The sequence below is a fragment of the Oryza sativa genome, chromosome 2 (genome assembly GCF_034140825.1).
Source record: "Oryza sativa Japonica Group chromosome 2, ASM3414082v1".
Taxonomy (NCBI): domain Eukaryota; kingdom Viridiplantae; phylum Streptophyta; class Magnoliopsida; order Poales; family Poaceae; genus Oryza; species Oryza sativa.
The window spans coordinates 33440978-33465121 of record NC_089036.1 but is presented as its reverse complement, the minus strand read 5'-3'; the positions used below and the strand labels follow the sequence as shown (position 1 = coordinate 33465121).

Sequence of the window (24144 nt, the reverse complement as noted above, 5' to 3'; positions counted from 1 at the left end):
CTAGCTCAAAAGTGAGCTAAAAATATCTAGCTTCGAGAATAATTATAGTTTCAAACACGACATAAATACAAGTAAAAGCCATGACCCCAGTGATTCAAAATGCTGGCTCCGTCCCTGTTTGGGACAGAGAGAGTAGCTAAGGTCAAGCTCTGTTCCCCTGTTGCGACTACACATCAGCGGGGTCGGGCTGACTTTATATTCATGTGAAGGGGTTTGGTTGGGTGGGCCTTTGCAACGAATTGAATTTTTTAAGGGAGGAGATTTTAAAACGAGTGATAATTGGGGTGCTTTATACAATTTTGCCTTATCAAGATTTGTGGGCTTTAAGATTTAGTCCATGTGGTCCAAATAGTTAACTAAAATCTTATAAAAATTAAATAATACAAAGTGAAGTAGGTCTTAAATGTCCTTACACAAATATGAAAGATCAGTTTTGATCTACGCATAGAGAAAACAACAAATTTCAGCTGTGAGTGGGAGGTTCCGATTACCGAAGGCGTCAGATTAACGAGAGCAGCAATCATGTGCCACCAAATCGCTTGTGCTGCTTTGCAGCTTGCTCGGCTGTGGCGCAGCTGGGCTGTATCTACAGTACAAAGCCGTAGAAATTTTGTTGCGTTTGATGGAGCTGCTGCGGCTGCACAGCCACTGCAATCTCTTCCGAACACGAAAACAGAAGATGAAAGTACGAAACCGACCAACAGGATTTGCCAAGGCGTTCACACAATCTGCGTGTGTACTGCAATAGATTATCTTCTGCCAAAAAAACAAAATCCTTGCGCTTTGCACACCAGTACCCATAAGAGCAGAATGATTTATCCAAAACTATGTGATGGATCTGCATGTTCTAAAAAAAAAAGTGATGGATCTGCACAGATAAGTTCATCGGAAGAGGTTGCTGCTACTTGTACAGTTGTACTAGCAACAGAAGAACACCAACAGCTCAGGACATAATATGCATACTGATACAGTTCCAAGGGTGAGATACCACAGATCAGAGAGGTATACAAAATGTAATAGAGCAGGCCACATGATTGAATTATAATCGACAAAAGCAGAGTTCAGCATTTACAAGTCAACCTGTAATCAACGCATGCAGCCCACCAACTCAGGTAACGACATCAGTTTCTCAGGTTCTCTGTATGTATCCCAGTACATCAAGTATAAGGAGAACAGCAAGCTCTATGAATACGAGTCCATTTGACCTCGCAAAACACCCCCCACCCCCCTAAAGCATTGCACGCGCCCTACCACCACGACGGCATTCGCCACTGGATTCCGCAGTCTAAAATGGGCACCAGCGGTTGGACCAGACCGACAACACATCAAGATCCACCCTTCCTAGTTCCTCCTTCGCTTGTCCCTGGGAGAAACCATGGCGGTCGACTCTGTCACATCCTGCAGATCAAGCATCGAGTGTGATCTCATATGAGCTGATAACACCTGCGGTGGACGAGGTGCAGGTGGAGAAGCAAAGACACCCATGGCGGCATTGCTGGGCCTTCGGAGTGGCTGACGGGTATGCAGCTTCGGAGAGCGGTAGTGTTCATCATCACTGCCGCTGTTGCTCCCCGAACTGCTTGTTGCAGCTGGTGACAATGTCATTCTCCTGCAATTTGTAGGGCTGATGATCACATCATCTTCAGGGAATACCTCTTTGTTCTGTGGCTTGCCCCACTTGAAACTGAACGGAAGAAGACCTTTCCGCTTCCTAGGGGATGGGTTTTCTGGCTTTGGAAGACTTTTCTCAGGTGGAGATGGGATCACGGAATCTTGAAGCTTTGCAAAAGATCCAGACTTGCCATTGTAGAACTTGCATACCCCTTTCCTGCAATAGATAAGAACAGAATTACTCAATAAAACAGAAGATTGTAAGATGCTGGAGCAAAGACTTGGAAAACATCAGCAGTACACATGCTCCTCACAAGGAACAGACAAACAAGTTTGCCAGATCAACGATAGAGACAGGCTGCGGAATATTTTAATGTTGCAGATCAACAAATAATTACACATGCTACAAGATAGCTAACAAAAGCATGTGAAAAAGATTGTGGTGTCTGACTGATCCTGTTCCTGTGTTAATCATGTTAGCCATATTGAATTGTGTTCAAGACTTCAAGTTCACAATACCCAATCTCTGCTTCCATCATATGGCTAGAATGCACAATTCTATGCGACTACAAGTGACAAGGGCCAATAGGTACTTGGTAGTATGAACTACAAACCCACTCAGCTACTAAGTAGTTGTGCTAGACTTACACTAGTACTGAAAGAATTCAAATAGCAGTAGCGAAATTGTACAGTAGTTGTGCATGCTCAAAAGAAAAAAAAAATGTCCCTATGCAAAAATTATAACAATTCATGATATCTTCATGACAAAAATATTACTGCCTGAAGGTAATATGCATCAACTGATCTCAGAGCTATGCCTACCCCCCCTGTACACAATAGTCAGGTTGCAAGAACACAAACGAACAAACTCAAAGTCATTACTACGACCAACCTAGAAGATAGATTATTCATTGCTTTTGTCAAAGATGCACATATCTGCAATTTACACCATCTATTGTATTGATCATTAACAAAGAAACCCAACCATTAATACACCATAGAACTTTTTGTAATTCTGATAAAACCCGTTTTGTGTGATTTCATCCCATAATACTGCGCTTATATAGTCAATATCAAGTATCAACACATACCAAAGGAACTATGAATCATGGAAATTGGTCTTTCAGTGTTAGTACAACTAATGTGCCCTTCTGAAATTATAAGATGGCATGGACTTCAAATGAAATATTCAAGTGCTAGGATCCTTTGATTCCTCGGAGTAAGAATGAAGTGAAACACCAACAAAGTAGTACTAATCACAAGTCATTCTTGCTGAAGCCTATACAAACGCATTAGAAATTGTCTAATCAGAACCTTTCGTGCTCAGAACATTCAGCATAAAGATTTTAAGGGCATGGCAAGAACATTAAGGACTACTACTTACAAAAATATAATCGACCCCTAATGGGTTATGGGTATAACCCAAACATGAACCAACAATAAGCAAGCATGACGAAACCATACGCAAAAGTATCCCGGCATCCAGTGCATTCGCTGTATTCTTCCGACCTCAAATATCCCAGCTTCACGAATCGATCGAAACCCATGTTCACAAATTTGTTGGATGTAAGGCGGCACAAAGAATCACCTAGAACCCTAAATTAGCTCTTTCTTTCTTTCTTTCTTTCTTTTAACAGTTTGACTTCAGTCCGACCAATAAATCCCCCAAATTCCAAGATAAGCATCGACTCAAGGATAGATAACCAAACCGCTCCATACAAATTACTCCATGACCACTAACCGTCCACGAAGAACCAAGAATCTTGCCTACATTCCCCAACTAAAACCGATCAAGAACCAGTATTTTCCACTGCATTGGTCCAAACGAATCAAGAAACCCCCGAAATCTCTCTAGAGGAACACGCGCACCGGGGGATCAAGAACAGCGGTTTCTACCCCGCATTACCCCCAAATCACCCAAACGAAACGCAAGAACACCTCGGGACCGATCAAGATCCGTGGGGGTAACGACGAATTGGGCGGGGAGGGGAAGCCAGCCATACCTGAAGGGGAGGGCCTCCTGGAGCGCGTCCATGGTGTCGAAGGGCCCCTTGTACGAGCTCTGCACCTCGCCGTCGCCGCCCTCCACCTCCTCGCCGTCCCACTCCCACTTGGCCGCCGCCGCGGGGCTGTCGCTGTCCCTCCCCACCGACGACGAGCTGCGCGCCCCCACCGACGCCGGCGGCGGCGAGGCGGCGTAGGCGCAGCGGGCGACGCGGCCGAACCGGGGCCCGCCGCCGCCCCCTCCTCCTCCTCCTAGCCCGGGCCCACTCTCCAGTGCGATCGACATGGCCCCCCTCACCTCACCTCCTCTCTCTCCTCACATGCAAAGGAGGCCGCCTCCGCCTCCTCCTCTTGCTGCTTGCTGCTTCTTTCGCTTTCGCTCGCTTGCTCGCCTTCACACGCGCACGCACACCGAAAGACTAGGGAAATCGCGAGAGAGTGGCTTTTTTTTTTCTTTGTGGAGTGATGGGTTGGGTATTTATGCTGCAAAAGGAGGGCAGGTTGATTCCCTTTTTTATTTCCCTTTTCTGCCTGAGTTTGCAAATGTGCAAAGAAAGATGGAGTAGTAATATATAAGTAAAGATTTGCCCCGAACTTTTTTTAGCTTTAAATAATTTCTCATACATTTAGATAACCCGTAAAGAAAAACAATGATATGCACTCCATTTGAGAGATTATATATTAAACAAGTGAAAAGAGACATGACTCTAGATTGGTACCCAATAGCCGAAAGGACACGACTTTAATAGAGAGTTGTGCCAAATAACAACATGCCAAGCTAATACCGTTAAAGTAGAAGACGATGCAATTTTGGACATAGAAGCGAAATTGAACCAATCCCATCCAATCCAATAAATTCGTTACGACAAATCGACAACCAATCCCAATCATCCACCAATGAGTTAGTTCTAAAATAAATCGAGCATTTTTATTCCAACATCTATAGTTTGACTAAGCTCGGTCGAATAAATATATGTCTATCTCAGCAGAATCTAACGTATGCTTAAATCCAAGAGTTACTTACATTACAACTTAAGTGCAAACAACATATAGATTATTAAGAGAGTGATTGTCTTCATTGCTACCTAATGTTTTCTTTGCGGTACATTGCTAACTAATGTTCATCAAGGTCACCCACCTTTGTGATTTTAACTTTTGTAAGGATAAATTGGTACCTGCCTTTGCGCTGCATCACTGCCTCATTTACCACAAGTACACCTATTCCCCTAATGGTTTTGTTAGTGGTGTTGGTAAAGTAGGCATTATCTGGTGGTGTTGGTTACTGATCTAATGGTTGCAGATGGGGTTGATTTAGTACAATTTATTATTTGTGCTAGAAATGATAAAAATGAACTCAAAAAATGGAAGGTTATAGTTCAAGACAACTGGACAAGGACCCCTTTTGTAATTCAGAAAACCAATTGTCAAATAAATACATGTATTTTTTTTCCTTCTCTCCAAAGCTGATGTATAATAAAGGGGATATCAAGATATTGATCAACAATGTTTTTTTTAGATAATGAGAATTCGGGTCTTTACTTTAATAAAAGCTACAACCAATTATTATAGTTTTCACACATCATACACAATGTTACGAATAAATTAAAATTTTGAAAAAACGAGAAGGACACAATAAAATGATAGCACCAAACTAGATAATTTATTGTGCGTGTAGTATACATCACAAAGATATACAGCATCAGAGATGTTCTTCTTCGTACAAGATAGTACACCATATAGCTAGCTAGATTAATTAATTCATACCTGAGCACGGGATTTGAAGAACCACAAATACATTTATGCATTAACCAAACGTACCACGTACGTACTTGACATGTTTTATGTTCGGTCCAATGAAAAAAACACGTCGTACACGCTCACCGAAAAGCTCGGCTGCTGTACTACGTGTATACGTGATCACTTCATCACTTGGAAAAGTTCGTATTCGCCCGTGCGCGCCGCTCGGTTGATCGATCCATCACACACGCACTTACACACGGTTGCGCGCGCCTGCGTACGTACGTGCGTGCGTGCGTGCAACGAGAAATAAGCTGGCCAACCTAACGACCAGCCGAGACCTACCCCAACAACTCGCGCGAGCCCTTTCTCGCGTTATTAATTGTTCGTTCGTGTCATCGATCGATCGTGTGCCCGATCGATCACCTCACGTGTCCATGCATGCATCAGCTCTAATTTCGATTCCGATTAATCAACAAATTAATTTGTATATATCGTCGAGATTTAATACAGGGGAGGAGGAGTAATATAGTAATATACTCAATATCTTTAGTTAATTTAGCAGTAATTAATCAGTGTATAATAATGGTGATTAATTACTGGGTGGCGATGAGGTTTGGGCCACGGATGGCGAGGGCGGCGAGGGGGCCAATGGAGAGGGAGTTGATGTACGTGCAAGGCTCGGTGCAGGACGAGTTGCCACGCTTGTCGGAGAAGTTGTCGCCGCCGTCGGGGCCGCCCATGATCGCGCCGGTGAGCTCGTTGGGGTTGGGCCGGTCGGGGGTGAACCACTCGCTGAAGCTCATCCCGCAGTTGACCTGGTAGCCCGGGGGGAGCACCGGGGTGGAGGCGCCGCGGTGGTGCGGCTGCGTGGGCGGGTTGACGCCGAAGCCGACGACGTAGGAGCGGCCGCGCGGGTTGGCGCCGAGGAGGTAGTCGATCTGCTGCTTGGCGAACTGGAGGAGGCGGGCGGGCTGCACGGCCTGGGCGCCGCACATCACCGGCTGGTTGATCCGGCGGAGGATGTCGCTGTAGGCGACGAAGAGGAAGGCCGTGCTGGTGACGTACTGGGAGTTGGCGCCGTCGCGGAGGTGGATCATGCCGCCCGGGGTGATGGACACCTGGTGGAACGGGGTGTCCGGGAGCACGGCGCACACGAAGTTGTCGGCCTGGGACTTGAAGCTCTGGAGGCCGCCGCTGGATGTCATGTTGAGCTCCGCGAGGAGCACCTGCGCGCCCGGGAACTTGAGGTCCCAGCTGAACTCGGCCACGCTCGACGAGATCGCCTCGTGCCCGATGAAGTCCGCGTACACCTGCCTCTTCGTCGCCAGGTACAGCCACGTCGCCGCCCACAGCAACTCATCCTGATCGATGCAGTCACAATCACAATATATATAACGTGTCAAATTTTTTACGTTGATAAATTTTGCATGCATGCATATGCAGAGACGTACGTTGTAGCCGGAGTAGGAGCAGTAGAAGGGGCACTCGCCGTCGTAGGTTCCCTGGTGCGTCTTGGCGAACTGGAACAGCTGTGAATTTCCATTTGTCATCAGGTAGTAGCTAATTAGATGCAAATTAACTATATAAGAGAAATTAACAGATGAAAATCAATGAATATATATATGTACCAGCTTGGCCTTGTTGAGGAGGCGGCGGGAGTAGGGCTTATCCTTGCGGAAGACCATGGAGGAGGCGGTCATGGCGGCGGCGGTCTCGGCGGCAATCTCGGAGCCGGGGGTCTTGTCGTTGATCTGGTAGAGGGTGCGGGGCGTGGGCATGTTCTCCGGGCGGACCCAGCACTGGTGGTCGGCGTTGGGGTCGCCGACCTGCACCCACAGGTGGTCCTTCTTGGTCGCCGCCTTGAGGAAGTAGTCGGTGCCCCACCTGATGGCCGCGTGCACGTTCTCCAGCTCCCTCGCCGCCTTCAGCTCCTTCTCGAACGCCATCGCCGTCCACGCCAGCGTCGTCACCGTGAACGCCAGCGGCAGCCCGTACTTCACGTTGTCGCCGGCGTCGTAGTACCCGCCAGTCAGGTCCACCTGATCGAGTGATCCATTTCACAAAATTAGAAGATGCAGCTAGCGAGATGTTCGAGCTAGGGCGCGAGGCGAGACGACGTATACGTTGGCGAGCTTGCCGTCTTCCATGCCGGAGTCGCCGCGCCACTTGATGCGGTTGGTGGGCGGCAGCTTGCCGGAGCGCTGCGCCTCGAGGAACATGATGGACTTGGTGAGCGCGTCCTTGTAGTTGAACGAGGGGGCGCCACCGGCCACGACCGCCGGCAGGACGTCGCCGGAGAGGACCAGCGCCGCGAGGAGGAGCGCGGCGGCGGCGGCGGCATTATGGCCGTCGCGCGAGGAGCGGGGCTTCATATGTGGCGCGTCGTCTGGCGGCCGGGCGGGGAGACCGATCGAGCACCGGAGCAACGCGACGGACGGAGAAGGCAATGCAATCCAAGGAGATGGGGGTATTGACTATTGAGGAGGTGTAATGGAGGAGGGAAAAGGGAGGGACGCGCTTGGATTCAGGAGACAGGGAGGAGGCTGCAAAGTGTTCGGCCCAGAATTGCTCTTCAGTTTCAGGGTGGTAGCTGTTAGCTCTGTTTCTGTCACGCAGGCGAAAACGACTTAGGTTCATGTCAGAATTAATTGACAGTTGATTCGCACGTTTTTTTTTGTAAAGTGATTAAGTTTTTGTTTTTGTAGTATCTTCTTGAGCGGTACTGTAAATATAGTTCTAGAAAATTTAGCATTAGTCCTTGCCATTTGCCAATGTGACAGAGTAACTACAGAGCTGCACATATCTGAACCCGCCCCCGCCCCCCCCCCCCCCCCCCCCCCCCCCCAAAAAAAAGTGCCCCTAGAAAGCTAGCATTTCGTTTATATCTGATCTTGCATAATTCCTTCTGAAATGCAAGTTTTCTTCGATATAATATTCAGTTAACGGTATGGTTATGTTGAAATGGATTTAGGTTTTAGAAAGTTCAATCAATGCTGTAATGTAATCCTACGGGCCTCTGCAGTGTTCGCAAGCAAAATGGGTTATCTAGAAGCTAGTTTCTCTTTTTCTCATCAGAGAGATGTTCAAGGAAAAGTGACACTAGTACACTACTTGCTGTTTAATCTCAACACTAGTACACAATTTATATTCAGCACCACTACTATGGCCTAATCTAAACCAGCAAAGCTGGTGTCCCTCATTTTAGATGGGGGAAGGAAGCATTCTTTTACATTGTCTGGCTGGATCATTGCACATGATACAGTGGCCAGGAAATAGCCAAAGCCAACCCATATGAAAAGCATGGAGGCAATTGCTCCGGAGAAAGATGCTAAGGCTCTGTTTAGTTTACAGGTTGATCTATCACTATACATACAGTTCATCCTCTCCTCCTAGTCCTGTCTTTGTATATGCTTCCCCCTCACCCTAGTATCCTTGTATCGAAGAATGAAATAATTCCGACCAGTCTGTCGTTTAATTATGCCTTTCAATAACATCTTCTAATGAGTCCACCAACATTCTGTGCAATGTCTTGTTTGGTCTCGACTGAAACAGGTGGATCACCAATATACATATCGAAGAAAGCCCCTGTTCATAAAGACAGCATAAGGAATTTGCCAAATAAATAATGACAGATAACAGTAATTCTGTCTTTTTTTTTTTCTGGAAGTTAGAAAGAACGAATATATATACTTACTGCAAAGATCTTTGCTCTGGACAGCACCAATTTGTTTGCCATCAACTGCACAAAGACGTTCCATGTCAACATTTTTGTCAGGTGTAAAAATTCTAACCATGCAGAACCAATCAGGCATACGATACTAACTTTCAGTTATGAGCTGGCCATCAGAGGTTTGCCGGAAGTCGATCTTTGTACCCTGCAGTCATATTGACTTCAGTATCTTATGATGAGAAGTACCAAGTTAGGCCAGACGTAATATTGGAACTTACCGCAGGTATACAAATATCTTCACTAAAATAAGAACCAAACGTCTTCAAGCAATGATAATCAGTATTAGGATTCATCTGGTTTGAAATGGTACAGAGAAATTATTTTAGACCTATATAATTAGCCAAGAATATTTTTAGCTGCCGAATTAACAAGTACCTTCTGCAATCGGAAGCAAAGGGACTTCTCAAATGCACTGAAAAGAGTGTTAAAGAAAATGATTAGCTTGCATATTGAGAGATTGTATCTTCTGAACTACAGCTAAAGATAAGAATGTGCTGATATTAGCACAAGAAAACTAAAATACATACTCCCGCACTGTGCCAATGCTAAGACCATTGTAGCTAACTATCAGCCTGACTGTCATATGAATATTTTCCCTGTACAACATGACAGGTACAACACAAACCTGTTAGATCAGAGCGAAAGGAATGCAGATGGGGCAAAAATTAAGATTCCTCTTGTTTCTTATGCAGAATACAAAAAACTACTCAAATGAAGTCCTCAAAAGCACATCAAATGATTGCAGGTTTGGAATAGTCCCATTAACCTCTAGCATAAAACAGCCAATACTTTTAATGATCCATATAATTTCTGCCAAATTACTAAATGAACACCTGGCGTTACACAAGTACTGCATAGTATGTGTTAAGTGCCAGAACCTGGGAAAGATCTGCATAAAAGATGAATAGAGCATGCACACCTCAAAAGATCTTCATAGAAATCTGGGTGGTCCTTCAGTTCAGAAACTGGAACAGAAGCATACTTTGGGCTCAGCCTTTTGCAAATAGAATCTGGTTGTATATCTACAAGAATACAACATTAGTAACCTAAAGAAACATCGTTTATGTGGTATGCTAAAAGGTTCATAAGTAATAATATTAAACATGACATTTTATTATACTCACATAATCCAAAGGCATAGAGATTCAGGTTTTTGACCCTCATTATTCGCATGCTTCTAAAGCCCATCCCGACGAGCACCTGTAAATTTAACCGTTAGTTGAACTCGTTAAGGGCCTAAGGGGGTCAAGATCAAGCAACATTATGGATTTGGAATAAAACATTGTGGTATTATTTTCGAAATACTAAGTTGCTAACACAATGTCAAGAAGCTATTTATCAGCATTCATGAATAAGGAAAAAAAAAGAACAGATCAATTATATACAAGATTGAAAAATACCTCTGAAGTTGGATTTGAATTATCCTCGAGAAGAGTAGGGAACTTTATCCCAGTTTTTGGTTCAGTTGCGTCTTCTGGTAAAATTATTCTTGGCACAGCAACACAAGTACAGCCTGAATGGTTTTCCTCCAAAGAATGCTGATCAACAGGTTCTCTGGTACGACCATTATCTCTTCCCAATGTCATTGAGTCTGCAAGCATCTTCGGCGATCTTGTCCATGCAAGAAATGAGCAGTCGATAAAGTACACATAGAATGAAAACCAAAATACAGGAATTAGCCAAATGGAACAGGCATTGGAAGTACAAAAACAATATAAATAGAAGAACCTACATGTTTTCAAATGGTGGTACAGTAGCAGCAGCTAACATAAGAATGTTACAGGCATGGCGCTCCTCCACCTCGTTCCACAGTCGCCCAAATGTTGCATTAGCAAGCTTTGCTAAAAGAATTTGTATAGCGTGCTCTTCTCTAACTTGAGAACCAAAACGCAATCCGGCCAAATGCTGCATGCAAGAAGTCACTTGCTTTATTTGCGACTGGCAGGCTCTTGAACTTGAGCCTGCAATAGCTGACAACCTGTGGAAAATCTTGGGATTTGATGCTCTAGAAAGCCAGAAATAGAAAGCACCAGCAAACTTGTTGAAGCAACTGAATGCTTCCTGAACTGCTCCATTCCCTGTAGAACATATATGCCTTGGATGCTGAAAGGAACTCTCGACTAAGGTTCCAAAATGTGATATCAATCCTAATCCAATATCATGAGATATTGGAGAATCTATTGGGAATTTATGCAGGTACCCTCCATTGTGGTCAAACTTGGAGAAAATTGACCAGTCCGGTTTCATAGTGAGTTCACTTGGAAAACTATGGCAACACCGAATGTCTTTAGAACGAGTTTATCAGGAGGAAAGCCCAGTATAACCTGCCAATAGAACAAAGTAACCGAATAAGAAGACAGTACTAATAAATTACTCAATAATGATTTTGCATCGATTTTTACTCCTGGAGACGTTTGCTACTAAGACAAATATGTAAAAGTCAATCTCCAACTTGTCTGCTAGGATGTGTTGCTAAAAACAGTTTTTACATAAATTCTGATTTCTACTCCCTAAGCTATTTACATTAGTTCATATAGTGACACGATAAATAATCATCTGAAAACAACCGTGAGAACTCTGAAGTCCTTTTTTCTCCTTAGCAGGCGTTCACAAACTGAAACTCACACACACAAAAAGAGAGAGAGAAACATGGTATGATCTCAATATTGCCAACAAAAGTAGCGATCGAACACACTAGTTGCTTATACTTTTATTTCCCATCATCAAAGCCTCACCCCCAGCTCAGAAAATCACCTAAAAACTCGACCCGGAACTCCCGAATTAGCACCAAAACAAACCACGATCTCACTATCCCCACCAGATTCACGCAGAGCACCAAACCAACCCCCAATGCAGCACCCAAATTCCCCCAAACCCATCCCCACCACCCTCACAGAAATTCCCCCAAACCCACCCGCATTCGCGATCCCCACCACCCGAAGACTTCACCACACGCGCAACGAACGCCGAGAGCGCCTCACCTGGCCTCCCTCGCTAGCTAGCTGGCTGGCCGGCGGATCGGGGACGATGCAGGCGGCGGCAACAACAGCAGCAGCAGCAGCACGAAAGGGAGCGGGTGCGTGCGTGCGGCGGCGCAGCCAACCTAGGGTTCCCGTGCCTTCCCCGGCTGGTGCTTCTTCTCTGCTCGGATTCGAGAGCGTGGAGGAAGAGGAAACCTCGCAAAATCCAAGGAAATGGGGGAGGAGGAAACCGAAAGCAAGCGGCTTCGTTTCCGTATTTACTCGCCCTCTCTCTCTCTCCTTCTCTCCCCCAACTAAACACGGCGCGGGTCTCCTTCCGCTTCCGCCCGTGCGAAGGCGAGCAACACGTGCAGCCGATTTATGCCTCGTCGACGAAAAGGTTATTACTACGCAATTTTAGACGCTTTTTATTTTTCATCCAAAGTTAAAAAATGAGCTTGTGTCAACAAGAATAGTATATCAAAAAATATGATTTTCTTTTATAAATTTAGTTATGTTGTGGTAGTATTTTTCAAATGTCCTGTGTGTCCATGAGACTTGACAATGACGTGCTCCAGAAAATTCAAATTTGTCAAGAAAATAGGCCTACCAGCTGGGCATCTCGACCCGGGGGAACCGTGGAATATGCTGCTTTTGGTCGGACGTGGAGCGCTACTGGCCGTTGATGCTGCAGATTCCGGCGGAGGTGGGTTGCGCCGGCGAGCATCCGCACGATTCGCGGAATCTGCAGAATCAACGGCCAGTACAACGTGTTGACGCGAGCGCACGGCCGGCCGCCGAACTCTGAAATTTTCTTCATTCCCGCTCTGTTTTTCTCTGTACGGCCCATCTGCTTTTTTATTTTTTAGCATACACCAGTTAAAACCATCATGTTTCACGTTTTCAGTCAAGCCCAACATGAAGGACGATAAAACAGTGTTAACAGCCAGCCAAATTATTATTATTTTTCAACAAAATTAACCAACTGTAGTCAACAGTAGTGCCTGAGTCGTAATCGTTGCAAATTAACTAATCGAAATGATGCAATCCCATCTGCGCCCTGTCTGATTAAGATATAAGAATAACAGAATGTGTATGTCTGACGCGGAGATTAGGAACAAGATGCTGAAAGGGCCCTTGTCTGGCAAATCTAGAACTGTACTAATTGTGTCTCTTCGTATTTGGTGGCATGCATTGCACGGGCTTGTGTTGTGGGGGGGGGGGGGGGGGGGGGGTGATCCATGATTCGATCAACGGAACGGATCCTATCCTGAAGTCGCCCAACATACAGTAGGGGTACAATGTGAGTATGTGACCACTGGATGTAAACTGGGGACCATAGCAACCTTCTGATCATGTGATTTTATTTCAAAAACCAAAAATCATGTGAACTTACATAGGCTGTGTTTAGTTCAGCGTAAAGTTTGGATTTTGGTTGAAATTGGAGATGATGTAACTGAAAAGTTGGTTGTATGTATGACAGGTTGATGTAATAGAAAAGGATTGAAGTTTGGATCCAAACTTTGGATCTAAACACAGCCATAGTGAAACCGGATAGCTCGGCGTCTCAATCCTGTTTAAGAGAGCAGGAGATTCTTAGAAATAACCGGTGATACTAGCTGGTATAAAATTATGAGTTATAGTTCATGTTCTATATTCTACGTAGGACTATATAGATTCTTAGAATCTGAATTGTTTAAAGAAACTACAAACTTACAAGAACAGCTGCTAAAAGGCAAAAGCTCCTCCATGGCCATGACTTTCTTGGCGGTAGGCCGGCCGGCGAGAGGATGGCGGTGGAAAGGGCGGAAGCCGGCGGAATCAGGATGGCCGGTGTGCCGGCGCTGGTGCCTGCCAACTGCTACCTGCAACCTGCTACTCCAGCTGGTAATGCTATCCTGGCTAGTTGCGTGAATGTGAGCATGACAGCGCGTGGTTCGTTGCCGCTCACATGGATTACTTGCCAACCATCTTGCAATGCCACATGCCTAACTATCTCGTTGAAGCCTATAATTGTGACGCTTCCAGGCCCCAGACGAAAAAGGCAAGAGAAAAAGAAAGGGATGAACCGGGGACGCTTCTTTGCTTTGTTCTTCCCTGTCCCTGGACATGAAACTGTTGTCGCTAGGATATTCTTTTTAAAAAAAGAATACACATATTTTGCATTTGCCTTGTAGTGCTTGTCATTGTTTGTTCACTTGCTCTCTTCCCTCTGCATGGGGTAACCATCAATCAAGCTTGCAGGTTCCAAATCACTGAAAAGGGCCCCAAGAGGTAGAAGCCTGATGGCATGGCATCCTCTGCTTTGTCTCATAGCAAATAACTATATTCATTGAACCTGGCCAAAAAAACTGCAAATAGCGGGAAGGTGAAATGAGGACAAAAAAAGGAGTCATTTTCTTATGGACATGCTGCAACTGTTTATGAGGTGAAAAAAAGAAGTTGATTTCTCGACCGGATCAACGTTGACCTCAGATTTTAAAAAGAGAGAAAACGAGAGAATAGTTACATAACATACACCGAACAGAAATAATCTTGACTCTGGTGCTTACACTCATTAAGCTGACCAAACAAACAAAAATCTGGTCAATACTGCAAAGAGATGAAACAAGGAAATATGGATACTATCATATTACAATGTGCAATCAAGTTAACACAGTCTGCAAAGGCTTGTCAATAACAAATTGAATAATTATTAGCTGTTCAGTGAACATTGTTTTAGAAACTAACCAAAAAAAAATTCGGAAGTTCCACTTTCTGTATTATACCACCAGAAACTGGCGGGAGGACAAAGTTTCATCGTCCATGAGGTAAATGATACATTGGTACAAGTACAGCATTACATACGATACGCCAACTCTCGTAAAAGTTAATCTAGCAGGAAATGGGGATCAAAATTAATTATTGCAAGTAACAAATCAAATTGCCTACGGGTATGCAGGTAGCTCATATGAGCCAAAACTCTCTTCTATATCAACGGTTTCGTAATCACAGATTTGTAGTCACACCTGAGAGCAAAGCCTGCAACAGATATATTACATGGTGTAAGTAATAACAGAACAGGGGAAGATTGAATGTGGTTCAGAAATGGCATAGCAGAAGAGCTTGTTCATTGCCAACAGAAAAACTGGCATAGCAGGGGCTCGTTTTAGCACCTGTGGTTCTAAGTATTATCATTTGACTAAATGCAAGCAATTCACATAAGATTGCTTTGACCAAAAACAAAAGGAAAAGAATCAACATACTAGGAATTAATTGGCATGGTTTGTGTTTATCATTATTTCATTTTGCATATTATGATCAGATATGCTAACCGGCATAGAGGTGCAGAGAAAGAAGATGTACTCCCTCCATCCCAAAATATAATAACTTTTAGCTCTTAGGATTTGTCCCAAAATATAACAACTTCTACACCAACATACTCTTCCTAACCAATCACAAGCCTCCACCATTCACTTTTCCCACCTATCTCTACTACTCGTCCAATCATAACCCTCCACCACTCACTTCTACCTACTTTCTTGATAACCGTGTCCAACTCTAAAACTTCTTATATTATGGGACAGAGAGAGTACCTTTTCTAAAGTTGGTGCAATTTATCACTCATGTGGTCCTTTCTATTGCTCTAAGCGGCCTGATAGATAAGATCATAATGTGAGGTGCAAAATGAAAATAGGCAATGATTATGTGATACACGCAAAAGGAACATAACAAACCAGAAAAGTGGAAACATACATTTGGCGCATATGGAGCGAAAATGGCTTTGACATCTTCAAACACCTCAGGAATTGGTTTTGCAGCATCAATCTGATAAGATAACAAGTTTTACAATAGGTGTCAAAAGTCATTAGAAAATAAGTAGGCAGTAATTCATGTAAGTGTGCAAAGAAAATCGTGGTCAGAAACTCATAATGATCATGGGAAACTTTAATATCATGGTAGAATAGTCTTTCATATTATTATACTCCTACTACTTCCACTTCGAATGTATAGCATCTAATACCTATTGCTATCCATCCTTTTTGTTGTTTTTGCATCATTCAAAGAGCAATAGTACCTTTTTAACCTTGTCCTTTGCATTATAGTACTCAATGACAGGCAAACTGGATTCAACAAAAACTTTGAACCTTTTCCTGATAGTCTCAATGTTATCGTCAACTCTTCCCTGCAAAAGAAAAAGTTGGAAGCAGAAAACAGGTTATTCATGTGGCGATAAGGTGGTAAGGTTTAAAATGGAATGGAGAATACACTTAAGTGATGAGGAAAACCTGATTGCGTCCCAAAAGACGTCTTTCCATCTCTTCCTCAGAACAATCGAAGAATAGCACAAACGCAGGAGTTATTTTTGTCTGAAACATTTGACACATTAATGCTATTAGTGCATTGTCATTGTGTGTGTGTGTACACAGGCTGCGAGTGGCCCCTGAAGAACGTTCTACTAAGGAGTCATGACTGTTTGCTACCCAAGAGTGAAGTGATCTAAAATTTTGAAGTACAAGGAGAAGATGTGCTTACAACGTTCTCAAATGCAGCACGATTCTCTTCGTTCCTTGGAAATCCATCAATAAGGAACTTATCATTTCCACTTTTAATCATGGCTTCCTGCAAGAGTTTTATAGTTACCTCAGATGGAACAATCTTTCCCTCCTTTATCATGTTCTCGATCATAGTTCTATAAAACATGGAAGTGTAACAATAAATATTTAGTAGTAACAGACAGAAATTGAACAAAGGAGGAAACATAACCAAATTGAATTTTGGAAAAGCTTGTTCCAAACAAAAGGAAACAGTTGGGTTTCTTATGGAATGAAAATAAGATACCCGTTCTCAGAGCCAGATTTGATCTCTGCACGCAAAAGGTCTCCAGCACTAAGATGAATGAATCCAAAGTGTTCAACAATGTTGGCACACTGTGTGCCCTTTCCACTCCCAGGACCACCTGTGTAAATTTTTGGTTAGAAACAGAAGATAATATATCTCTTTATTTATATATAATATATAACTATGTAAGTACTTAAATTTTATCATGTCAATTCATTGCATATCTAAAGTTTCCTATAAGTTCGTTTCCTCTCATATGAGACTTACATTATAATCAAACATAAAGTAGAAGGTAAGCAGTTACCTAGAACAAATACAACTGTAACTTTCTTGTCACCCAACATGTTGTCAGTGACCTCCTGCATGAGGGGCAGATTTCACCCATAAGACAAGCTATGGATGGCATAAATTATAGTACAGTATGAGGCAAGGATATGAACTGAATAAACAAATAAATGAGCTTACGTTGTGACTCAAGGAGTCAAAATTTATATTGGTATAATAGTATACATGAAGATTAAATGAATCATACACAACAGAAATACATCGACATATTCTAGCCTAAATAAATGGTTTTTAAATTTATAAACAGAAAGGAAGCAAGATTTCAAGCTCCAGCCCTTGACTGTAGCGAAACTCACAGCCAAAGGATCAGGAAATCTAATTTATAATCTCTGATGCCTCAAGGAAAACATGTTGCACATTCTCAGATAACAGTTGTGTTCTAAAAACATACTCAAATAATATAGGAAACTATCTAGCAGTTCATTAAGCTCAACCAATAAACAGTAGGGAAAATTATTACTAAATTAGTACACCAATAGCATTATGCGTACCTCCTGTCCAGCCACAACTGTTGGAGCATCCACAACCGAACCCATGGCTGCAAAATCATTGCACTAATCAGTTTCCACAAGTAATCTCACACTCCATACATTGCACAACAAAATGAAAAAAAATCCCAAACACCTAAAAACCACAGGAAAACACAACAGATCCGGCGCTGAGCAGCCGCGGCCGCAACATTTCTGAACTTGCAAGCAGCGATCGCGGGGGATCCGTACCTTAGCGGAGGGCGAGATCGGCGAGACGAGATCTGGGATCTGAAATTTCCAATTTCCAAATCCCCCGGGCGCGTGTGCCGTGCGGTGAGCGAGGTGCGAGGAGGTGGCCTTGCTGCCGCTTTAATGCGCGTGAAGCACGGGCACGCGGGTTCGCGGGTTCGGGTGGGGGTGGAGGATCCGGTAAGGCTGCCGCCGCGTGCGGTTGCGGTGGCGGCCGGAGTCGTCGGCGAAGCGAAGCGGAGCAGGCGGAGCTTCGATTCGATTCGAGGAAGGAAAGGAAGGATGCAGTGGAACGCGAGAGGAAGGTGGCCGGGAAAGAGAGGATTCGTGGCTCGTACGGTTGGAACCCGGCGCGTTTTTTATTTTTATTTTTTTGGGAGGAATATAGCCGCTGGATCTCGATCGGACGGTCCAGATGAGGTCAATCCTACCGTGAGTTTGAAAAAGGCGCTTCAGTAATCCTTCAATAATCAGTGCTTGCCGTATTTCAGACGCAGCAAATTGCTTATTGCTTGAGGCAACTTCAGAAGTTGTTCAGATGCAGAACTACAAAATTTTGTATGGTGAAAATTATAACAAATTGGACTCGTGCACGAAGTATGTGATATTTGCTCAAATGTCCCTATTCATTTGAAGCACCTGGTTGTTCAGGGTCGTTTGTTGTTGCATTTTCAACAACCAAAGGCCCCACAAGTTTCTTTCTAGAGATTAAAGAAGACAGCATCAAGCATAGCAGTGTCAACAATAGTCAAGGATGGGGGCCTACCGGCCTAACGTCCTAACGACATGTGGAATTCCACCTTACAATTTGCAAGTAGATTAATAAAGAATGGGACAACTCGAGGTAGAATTTTAGCAAAATTATTCTCAGGAACATTCCTTGGTTCTGTATTGACTTGTCGGTGTTAACTTTCTCCCTCTACCAGTTGTCCAAAAGGAAAAGGAGGGAGAAGAACGCTTTTGCACATTGGTTGTTGGTCATGAGCTTCATTGCCCAAGACATATGTAATATAAAGCTACTAAACTGTGAAAAAGAACTAGCCAACTGAATCTAAGATAGCAAAGCAAACTGAATCAAAGGGTAGCAAAGCATCTCAGACTGCAGTACAGATTTGATACTCTCAACTCAGAAGAAATTAGAAGTCTGATATACCTTTTTGGGGGAGCTTAGGCACAAATGCTCACTTTTCATTTCGCAAGTGCTCAGAAAACAATGCACAACTCTTGCCATGATAAGATGTCATTGTAGAAGCATCAGGTAGAAGCACAAAAAACCAGTGCTGCACCATACTCTCGAACAACATTTACAAACATCAATCTGTACATTCACGAGAGAGGTGTAGCAAAGGCATTTTTCCTTTCCTTGATGCATATCAGATTGAGTGATGATCTTGTACCTTGCTTTGTTGTTAGCGAAACTGGACTGTGTTGGCACTCTTCTTATCACTAGAGGTTTGGAATTCAAGGATATCACAGGTGGCACCTTTAGCAGCTGAAGAGTTGATAAACCTGCTCAAACATCGCCATAGGTGAATATATCCTGAAAACAAGGGAGATCAGGTGTTTTGATCCTTGTAAGTCTGCCCTCGGAGTTTTGCAATGTTCTTCCGTAATTCAATGCTCGATATTTGCTCTGCCTCCAGTGCTCTTTCAAGCTGTTGAACACATGCAAAACAATGAGAGATAATGCTAGTACAACTCAACCCACAACAGAACTTTAGCCAGTGTACCTTTGCTGCTCGAGCGCTCCATTCTCCAAGAATGGCTCTGAGTCTATCATTTTCTTCAATATACTGCATCCAACATGTTTGTAATCAAGCAGGAACAGTTTGGAAGACGATATAAGTAAAATAAGCATGATCCACGTGCTAAGCTAAACCTCTTGATGGTTACTTGTGAAAATACCTGATTATTGCTCACACGAATGCGCTGGATCTCTGAGTCCTTTTCATCAATCAGACTACGTGCAAGTTGAAGCTCTGAATGCACTTGATTCATCTGTGAATTCAATTAGTATGGTATTAGTAGAAGATGAAAATTTTAATAAAGACTTTACACCTTTAGTTATGGTGCTAAAGATGAACAACTCAAATAGATGGTTCTCAACTTATCATTTACAGCTACAAAGTTGAGCTATAATATAATTTTAAGAAATTATCGTGCTATAAACATCTATAGTAATAGCTTTTGCAAGAGTTCATAAAAAGTAGGCCAAAGACAGGTGAGATTTTGGAGACCTGCCTGGCCAGAATATAGAAAATTGCTTGGCTTAAGATAACAACGCGGTCAAAATAACAAGGACTGGAGTGTAAGCAGGCAAGTTAATTATGTTTTGTGATCAGAGGCATTATAGCATTACAATATAGGTTTAATTACCTCAGCGGAGAGTGCTCTAAGTTCTTGATCACGCGATGCTAATAGATGAGCAAGATCGGCCTGTAGAATTAAAAGGGGGTTGATGCAAGTCCATCAATTCACATAAACATAATAGCTACAAAGTTCCTTTCTCTAATTTTGCACCTACGAAGCTGGTCAGTTAATTAATGCAACACAATCAATCAGTGTTGTGCAGACCTGAGGAGTGCTCCCAACATCAGTTCTCTGGTATTTGCTTAAGCATTCTTGCAAGCGGAGCACCTTTCAGGAAAATAAAAGGTTTGGTTATTCAACAAGAAATTTTCTGGAAGTTCCAACATATTATTATTGAGAACTTCAGCACTGACTACAGAACTGGCCAATTAAGTTAATGTAGAACTAAATACAAGGATCAGCTAATTCCTCCATGAAATAGTAATGCTAGTAATCTACTGTTGTCTTGTACAAATATTTAAATAATAACACAATCTAACATAATCAAATTTTAAAATGGATATACTGCATTGATCTTCCAAGTACCTCCTCACTCAGGTAATGAATATTCTCCCTTTGGTACTGAAGCAGAGCCATTTGCTGGTCAGAAAAACGACCATCATAATACCTGGTGAAAAGAAAAATAACTTGTGAAACTCTACTGGCAGTATGCCAAGTACACATATGACATATTCGGCAACATATCAACACTTGTAACTCATGTGAAGGCACATCCTTCTAGATATAGGTTCAATACAGATGTTTCTGATAAACATGGACTAAAGAATGCTTTTCCAAACTGCCAGAAAATCAAACGCCAAGCCTGAAGTGGTAGAAACTGTGCATAGTACATGTTTATACGTGTCTTCAAACACTACTCCCTCCATTTTTTAATAGATGACGCCGTTGACTTTTTCTCACATGTTTGACCATTCGTCTTATTCAGAAATTTTATGCAAATGTATAAGATATAAATCACACTTAAAGTACTATGAGTGATAAAACAACTCATAACAAAATAAATTATAATTACGTAATTTTTTTGAATAAGACGAATGGTCAAACATGTGAGAAAAAGTCAACGGCGTCATCTATTAAAAAACGGAGGTAGTATTTTATTGTAAATTAAGAAGGAAAAGTTCAATGCATTTAATGTACACCCTTATGTTGTACCTTCGTTCTTCCAAAGAACTAGATGGTTGGAGTTGGAGTGCAGAATATAAGGACCGCAAAATATCAGGGTGCCCATTCAGAGAGTTGTACTTGTGGATATGCCCTGTAAAAAGAACCGAGTGGGCATTATATCTTAGAAAAAACAAATAATCGGGCTTGAAACTTTCATTTCTAAGGAAAAGCAACACTGTTCTTAGTGGGAGCAAAAAAAAAAAAAGAATGACGAGATCGAAACTCATGATGACAAGGCTTTGAACCCTCCAGCATGCAAGGTTTGTCCTGCATGGCTGAGGATCTGCTTGGGGGAAGCATAACTGCTGCAATTGTAGAAGTCAAGATGAACTATCTAACAAGGACACAAATGACTTGAGTACTTGACTCACATAAGTATAAGCTCATGAAACATCCAGCACATATAGCTTCAACCACAATAGCAATCCTGCATAATAGTAAATGAAAGAAATTATACATGCACTGAAAGGATGAGAAGAGAATAATTCATGTTCCCAAACTTGTTTGGGAATCCGCAGACCAAACCTCATGCCAAAAGATGCCGGATAAACCTCAACTTCCGTTCAAGACATAACAGAGAAATTTGCAGAGGTTAGCTGCAATTACAAAGGTGTACCTTAGCAATAAAGAAACCGATAGTATGTGTACTAGAGGTTGCCAGACTATGATTAAGAGCATTGAAGCAACGCCTGCCAAAAGAACAAAAAGAATATGGACAATGGGTCATTTCAATGCCAAAAAAATATTTTACATATGAACCTCTCAAAATCTCAATTCCTTAACAGATCCTTAAATAAATACCAAAGACAATAGTTTAATCATGTTGAAACAAGTGCAGTTAAGTAGGACATACTTGTTATAAACATTAAAAAAAATGAAGAACGCACTAGTATTACAGCATCGGGCAAATTTATTTGGTGCTATACTTACCACTAGCAACGGTGGCAAATGGAAGTTGAGCAAGGCGCTTCAATTTCTCACTAAAATCGTAATACCCCTGCATCCAAAGCAGAAATGTGCTAGTTAATATGCAAAGTTTAAAGTAAGAGTCCACTAAAGAATTGTATCAAATTTTGGTGTTAACAGAGTCCAATTGAAGTAAAACAAAAGGCAGTTGTTTCATTTAAATACCTGCAATCTCACTTTTCTGACCTGGTGAACCCAATATTGTTGAAAAATACCTATGTTATGTTCCATGCAAACCATAAGTCATAGTAAGTGATAAAACATGAACCAACAAAATAACTAAATAGAGTAGCAAACAGAAAACAGCAACAGAAACATGCCACATCTGATCTCAAAGAGAACCTGTTAGAATCAGAATGATAACATTGGAGCTGCATAGCAATGGGGGGATCATGTCTGGTACAAGGTAAAATATCCATGGGGCTGACACTGCCACAGCAGCATAACCTGCCTAGAGAGAGAAATAAAATACAGCTATTACAAAATGGACAAAGGAAGCAAAACAAGGACTTGTTGGGTAATGACAGTACCATAAGGCAATGGCGTTTAGCGATAGAAAGAGATACATATGTTTTAGCTGTTGTAGATAATTTATCAAATGAACTCATACATTTGAAATAATTTTCAGGCATAATCACAAATAAAAACAATGGGTAATTAAGAAATTTGCACTAACCAACAAGATACAGTACAAGGTGCCACCAACAATGCTTCTAGGCTCTCGATGACCAGAGAGAGGAGCTTCATGTAGCAAGTCAATAAACCTACATGAAAGAAGAATTATACATCCTGAAGGCATCGAGACAAATCAACATTAGAACAATGTCATAGAAGAATCATGTGAATGCTAAGTCAGCTCAACTAAGTGACCCTGTATTAATGCCTTAATGGACACCATGTCACCCTTGCTTATACTCCTCATTTTATGAATTAAATTTTCTACTAGAAGATGGATTAAAACCTGGCCTCTACATCCGGTTTGGATGTACACGGCCAATTTTATGAATTAATACCAACTGGAGGGATACCACAAGCAAACATCACCTGTGCTCTTCTCTTCCCTTCTCTCAAAGTCTCAATTCCCTGCATACGCCCAAAATTTAGTACTACATCGCAATGCCAGAGCCCAAGTGAACCACCAAATTTTCGACTACACTGAACGCATCACGACACTAACAAGAGAAGGACCCTGAATTTCGCTGCAATCGCCACGGCCTTCAGATCAAGTGACACCAGAAGCGTGACTGAAACGTCTACTAGGAATACACGGACCTAGGGATTTGGGCAACACAGACTCACAGCGCATCCTCCTCGGTGGCGGGAGCCGCGGCGGACGACGCGGCGCCGCCACGCTCGTGCGCCATCAGAGCCGCGCCCGCAGCCGGCCGGTGCAGAGGGGACCTCCCGCGGGTGACGCCTCCGGAGTCCGTGCCCTCCAACTTCTCCCGGTCTCCGGATCCAAATGGTAGTAGAAGCTTAAGGCTTAAGCGTGCAAAGTCTCGCGAGGGATAGGGGATTGGGCGGTTGGGGGCAGAGAAGAAGCGGCGGTGCGGATCCTGCGTGGAGGTTGGTGACAACGGGGGAAGCGAGCGCGCGGCTCGGGGAGGATCGCCGGGGAGAGCGGGCGACGGCGGGTGATGGATCTCCGGCGACCGGCCACGAGAGGGGGAATGGCCTAGACTTGGAGATCTAAAGATCCAACGGCCATAATTCT

The 24144-nt window shown here is 43.1% G+C and overlaps 5 protein-coding genes across 8 annotated transcripts; all 5 read right to left on the bottom strand.

The window, feature by feature from the left end:
* Positions 1–1003: 1003 nt before the first annotated feature.
* LOC9272552 (protein OXIDATIVE STRESS 3 LIKE 1) lies at positions 1004–3955 on the bottom strand. Its single transcript, XM_015768288.2, has 2 exons — positions 3615–3955; positions 1004–1828 (listed from the first exon to the last, which is right to left on the bottom strand). Exons 1-2 carry the CDS (start codon positions 3899–3901, stop codon positions 1342–1344), a joined length of 774 nt encoding a protein of 257 aa, XP_015623774.1. The 5' UTR covers positions 3902–3955; the 3' UTR covers positions 1004–1341.
* A 1299-nt stretch (positions 3956–5254) lies between these two features.
* On the bottom strand, positions 5255–7810 carry LOC4330912 (endoglucanase 8-like). The gene is made up of 4 exons (NM_001401989.1): positions 7479–7810; positions 6984–7394; positions 6807–6884; positions 5255–6716 (listed from the first exon to the last, which is right to left on the bottom strand). Exons 1-4 carry the CDS (start codon positions 7725–7727, stop codon positions 5949–5951), a joined length of 1506 nt encoding a protein of 501 aa, NP_001388918.1. The 5' UTR covers positions 7728–7810; the 3' UTR covers positions 5255–5948.
* A 586-nt stretch (positions 7811–8396) lies between these two features.
* Positions 8397–12396, bottom strand: LOC4330911 (fatty-acid-binding protein 2). The gene is made up of 11 exons (XM_015770401.3): positions 12067–12396; positions 10818–11409; positions 10486–10696; positions 10210–10285; positions 10005–10107; positions 9613–9681; positions 9461–9497; positions 9304–9378; positions 9179–9230; positions 9050–9094; positions 8397–8940 (listed from the first exon to the last, which is right to left on the bottom strand). The coding sequence occupies exons 2-11, from the start codon at positions 11330–11332 to the stop codon at positions 8840–8842; spliced, it is 1284 nt and encodes a 427-aa protein (XP_015625887.1). The 5' UTR covers positions 11333–11409; positions 12067–12396; the 3' UTR covers positions 8397–8839.
* Positions 12397–14706: 2310 nt separating this feature from the next.
* Positions 14707–18219, bottom strand: LOC4330910 (UMP-CMP kinase 4-like). 2 transcript variants are annotated; one of them, NM_001416963.1, is made up of 10 exons: positions 17931–18219; positions 17703–17749; positions 17171–17225; positions 16867–16984; positions 16561–16717; positions 16314–16394; positions 16103–16210; positions 15781–15852; positions 15621–15679; positions 14707–15066 (listed from the first exon to the last, which is right to left on the bottom strand). In NM_001416963.1, exons 2-9 carry the CDS (start codon positions 17745–17747, stop codon positions 15671–15673), a joined length of 645 nt encoding a protein of 214 aa, NP_001403892.1. In that variant the 5' UTR covers positions 17748–17749; positions 17931–18219; the 3' UTR covers positions 14707–15066; positions 15621–15670. The 2 variants fall into 2 exon arrangements, with proteins under 2 accessions (NP_001403892.1, NP_001403893.1); NM_001416964.1 differs by lacking the exon at positions 15621–15679.
* A 757-nt stretch (positions 18220–18976) lies between these two features.
* Positions 18977–24113, bottom strand: LOC4330909 (protein FIP1). 3 transcript variants are annotated; one of them, XM_015770407.3, is made up of 15 exons: positions 23730–23875; positions 23475–23513; positions 23107–23194; positions 22773–22881; positions 22596–22645; positions 22395–22461; positions 22081–22153; positions 21836–21891; positions 21453–21555; positions 20826–20907; positions 20505–20567; positions 20307–20366; positions 19836–19928; positions 19661–19723; positions 19098–19585 (listed from the first exon to the last, which is right to left on the bottom strand). In XM_015770407.3, exons 4-15 carry the CDS (start codon positions 22822–22824, stop codon positions 19487–19489), a joined length of 861 nt encoding a protein of 286 aa, XP_015625893.1. In that variant the 5' UTR covers positions 22825–22881; positions 23107–23194; positions 23475–23513; positions 23730–23875; the 3' UTR covers positions 19098–19486. The 3 variants fall into 3 exon arrangements, with proteins under 3 accessions (NP_001403889.1, NP_001403890.1, XP_015625893.1); NM_001416960.1 differs by lacking the exon at positions 23475–23513 and having other exon boundaries at positions 18977–19585; positions 23730–24113; NM_001416961.1 differs by having other exon boundaries at positions 18977–19585; positions 23107–24109.
* Between the last annotated feature and the right edge of the window lie 31 nt (positions 24114–24144).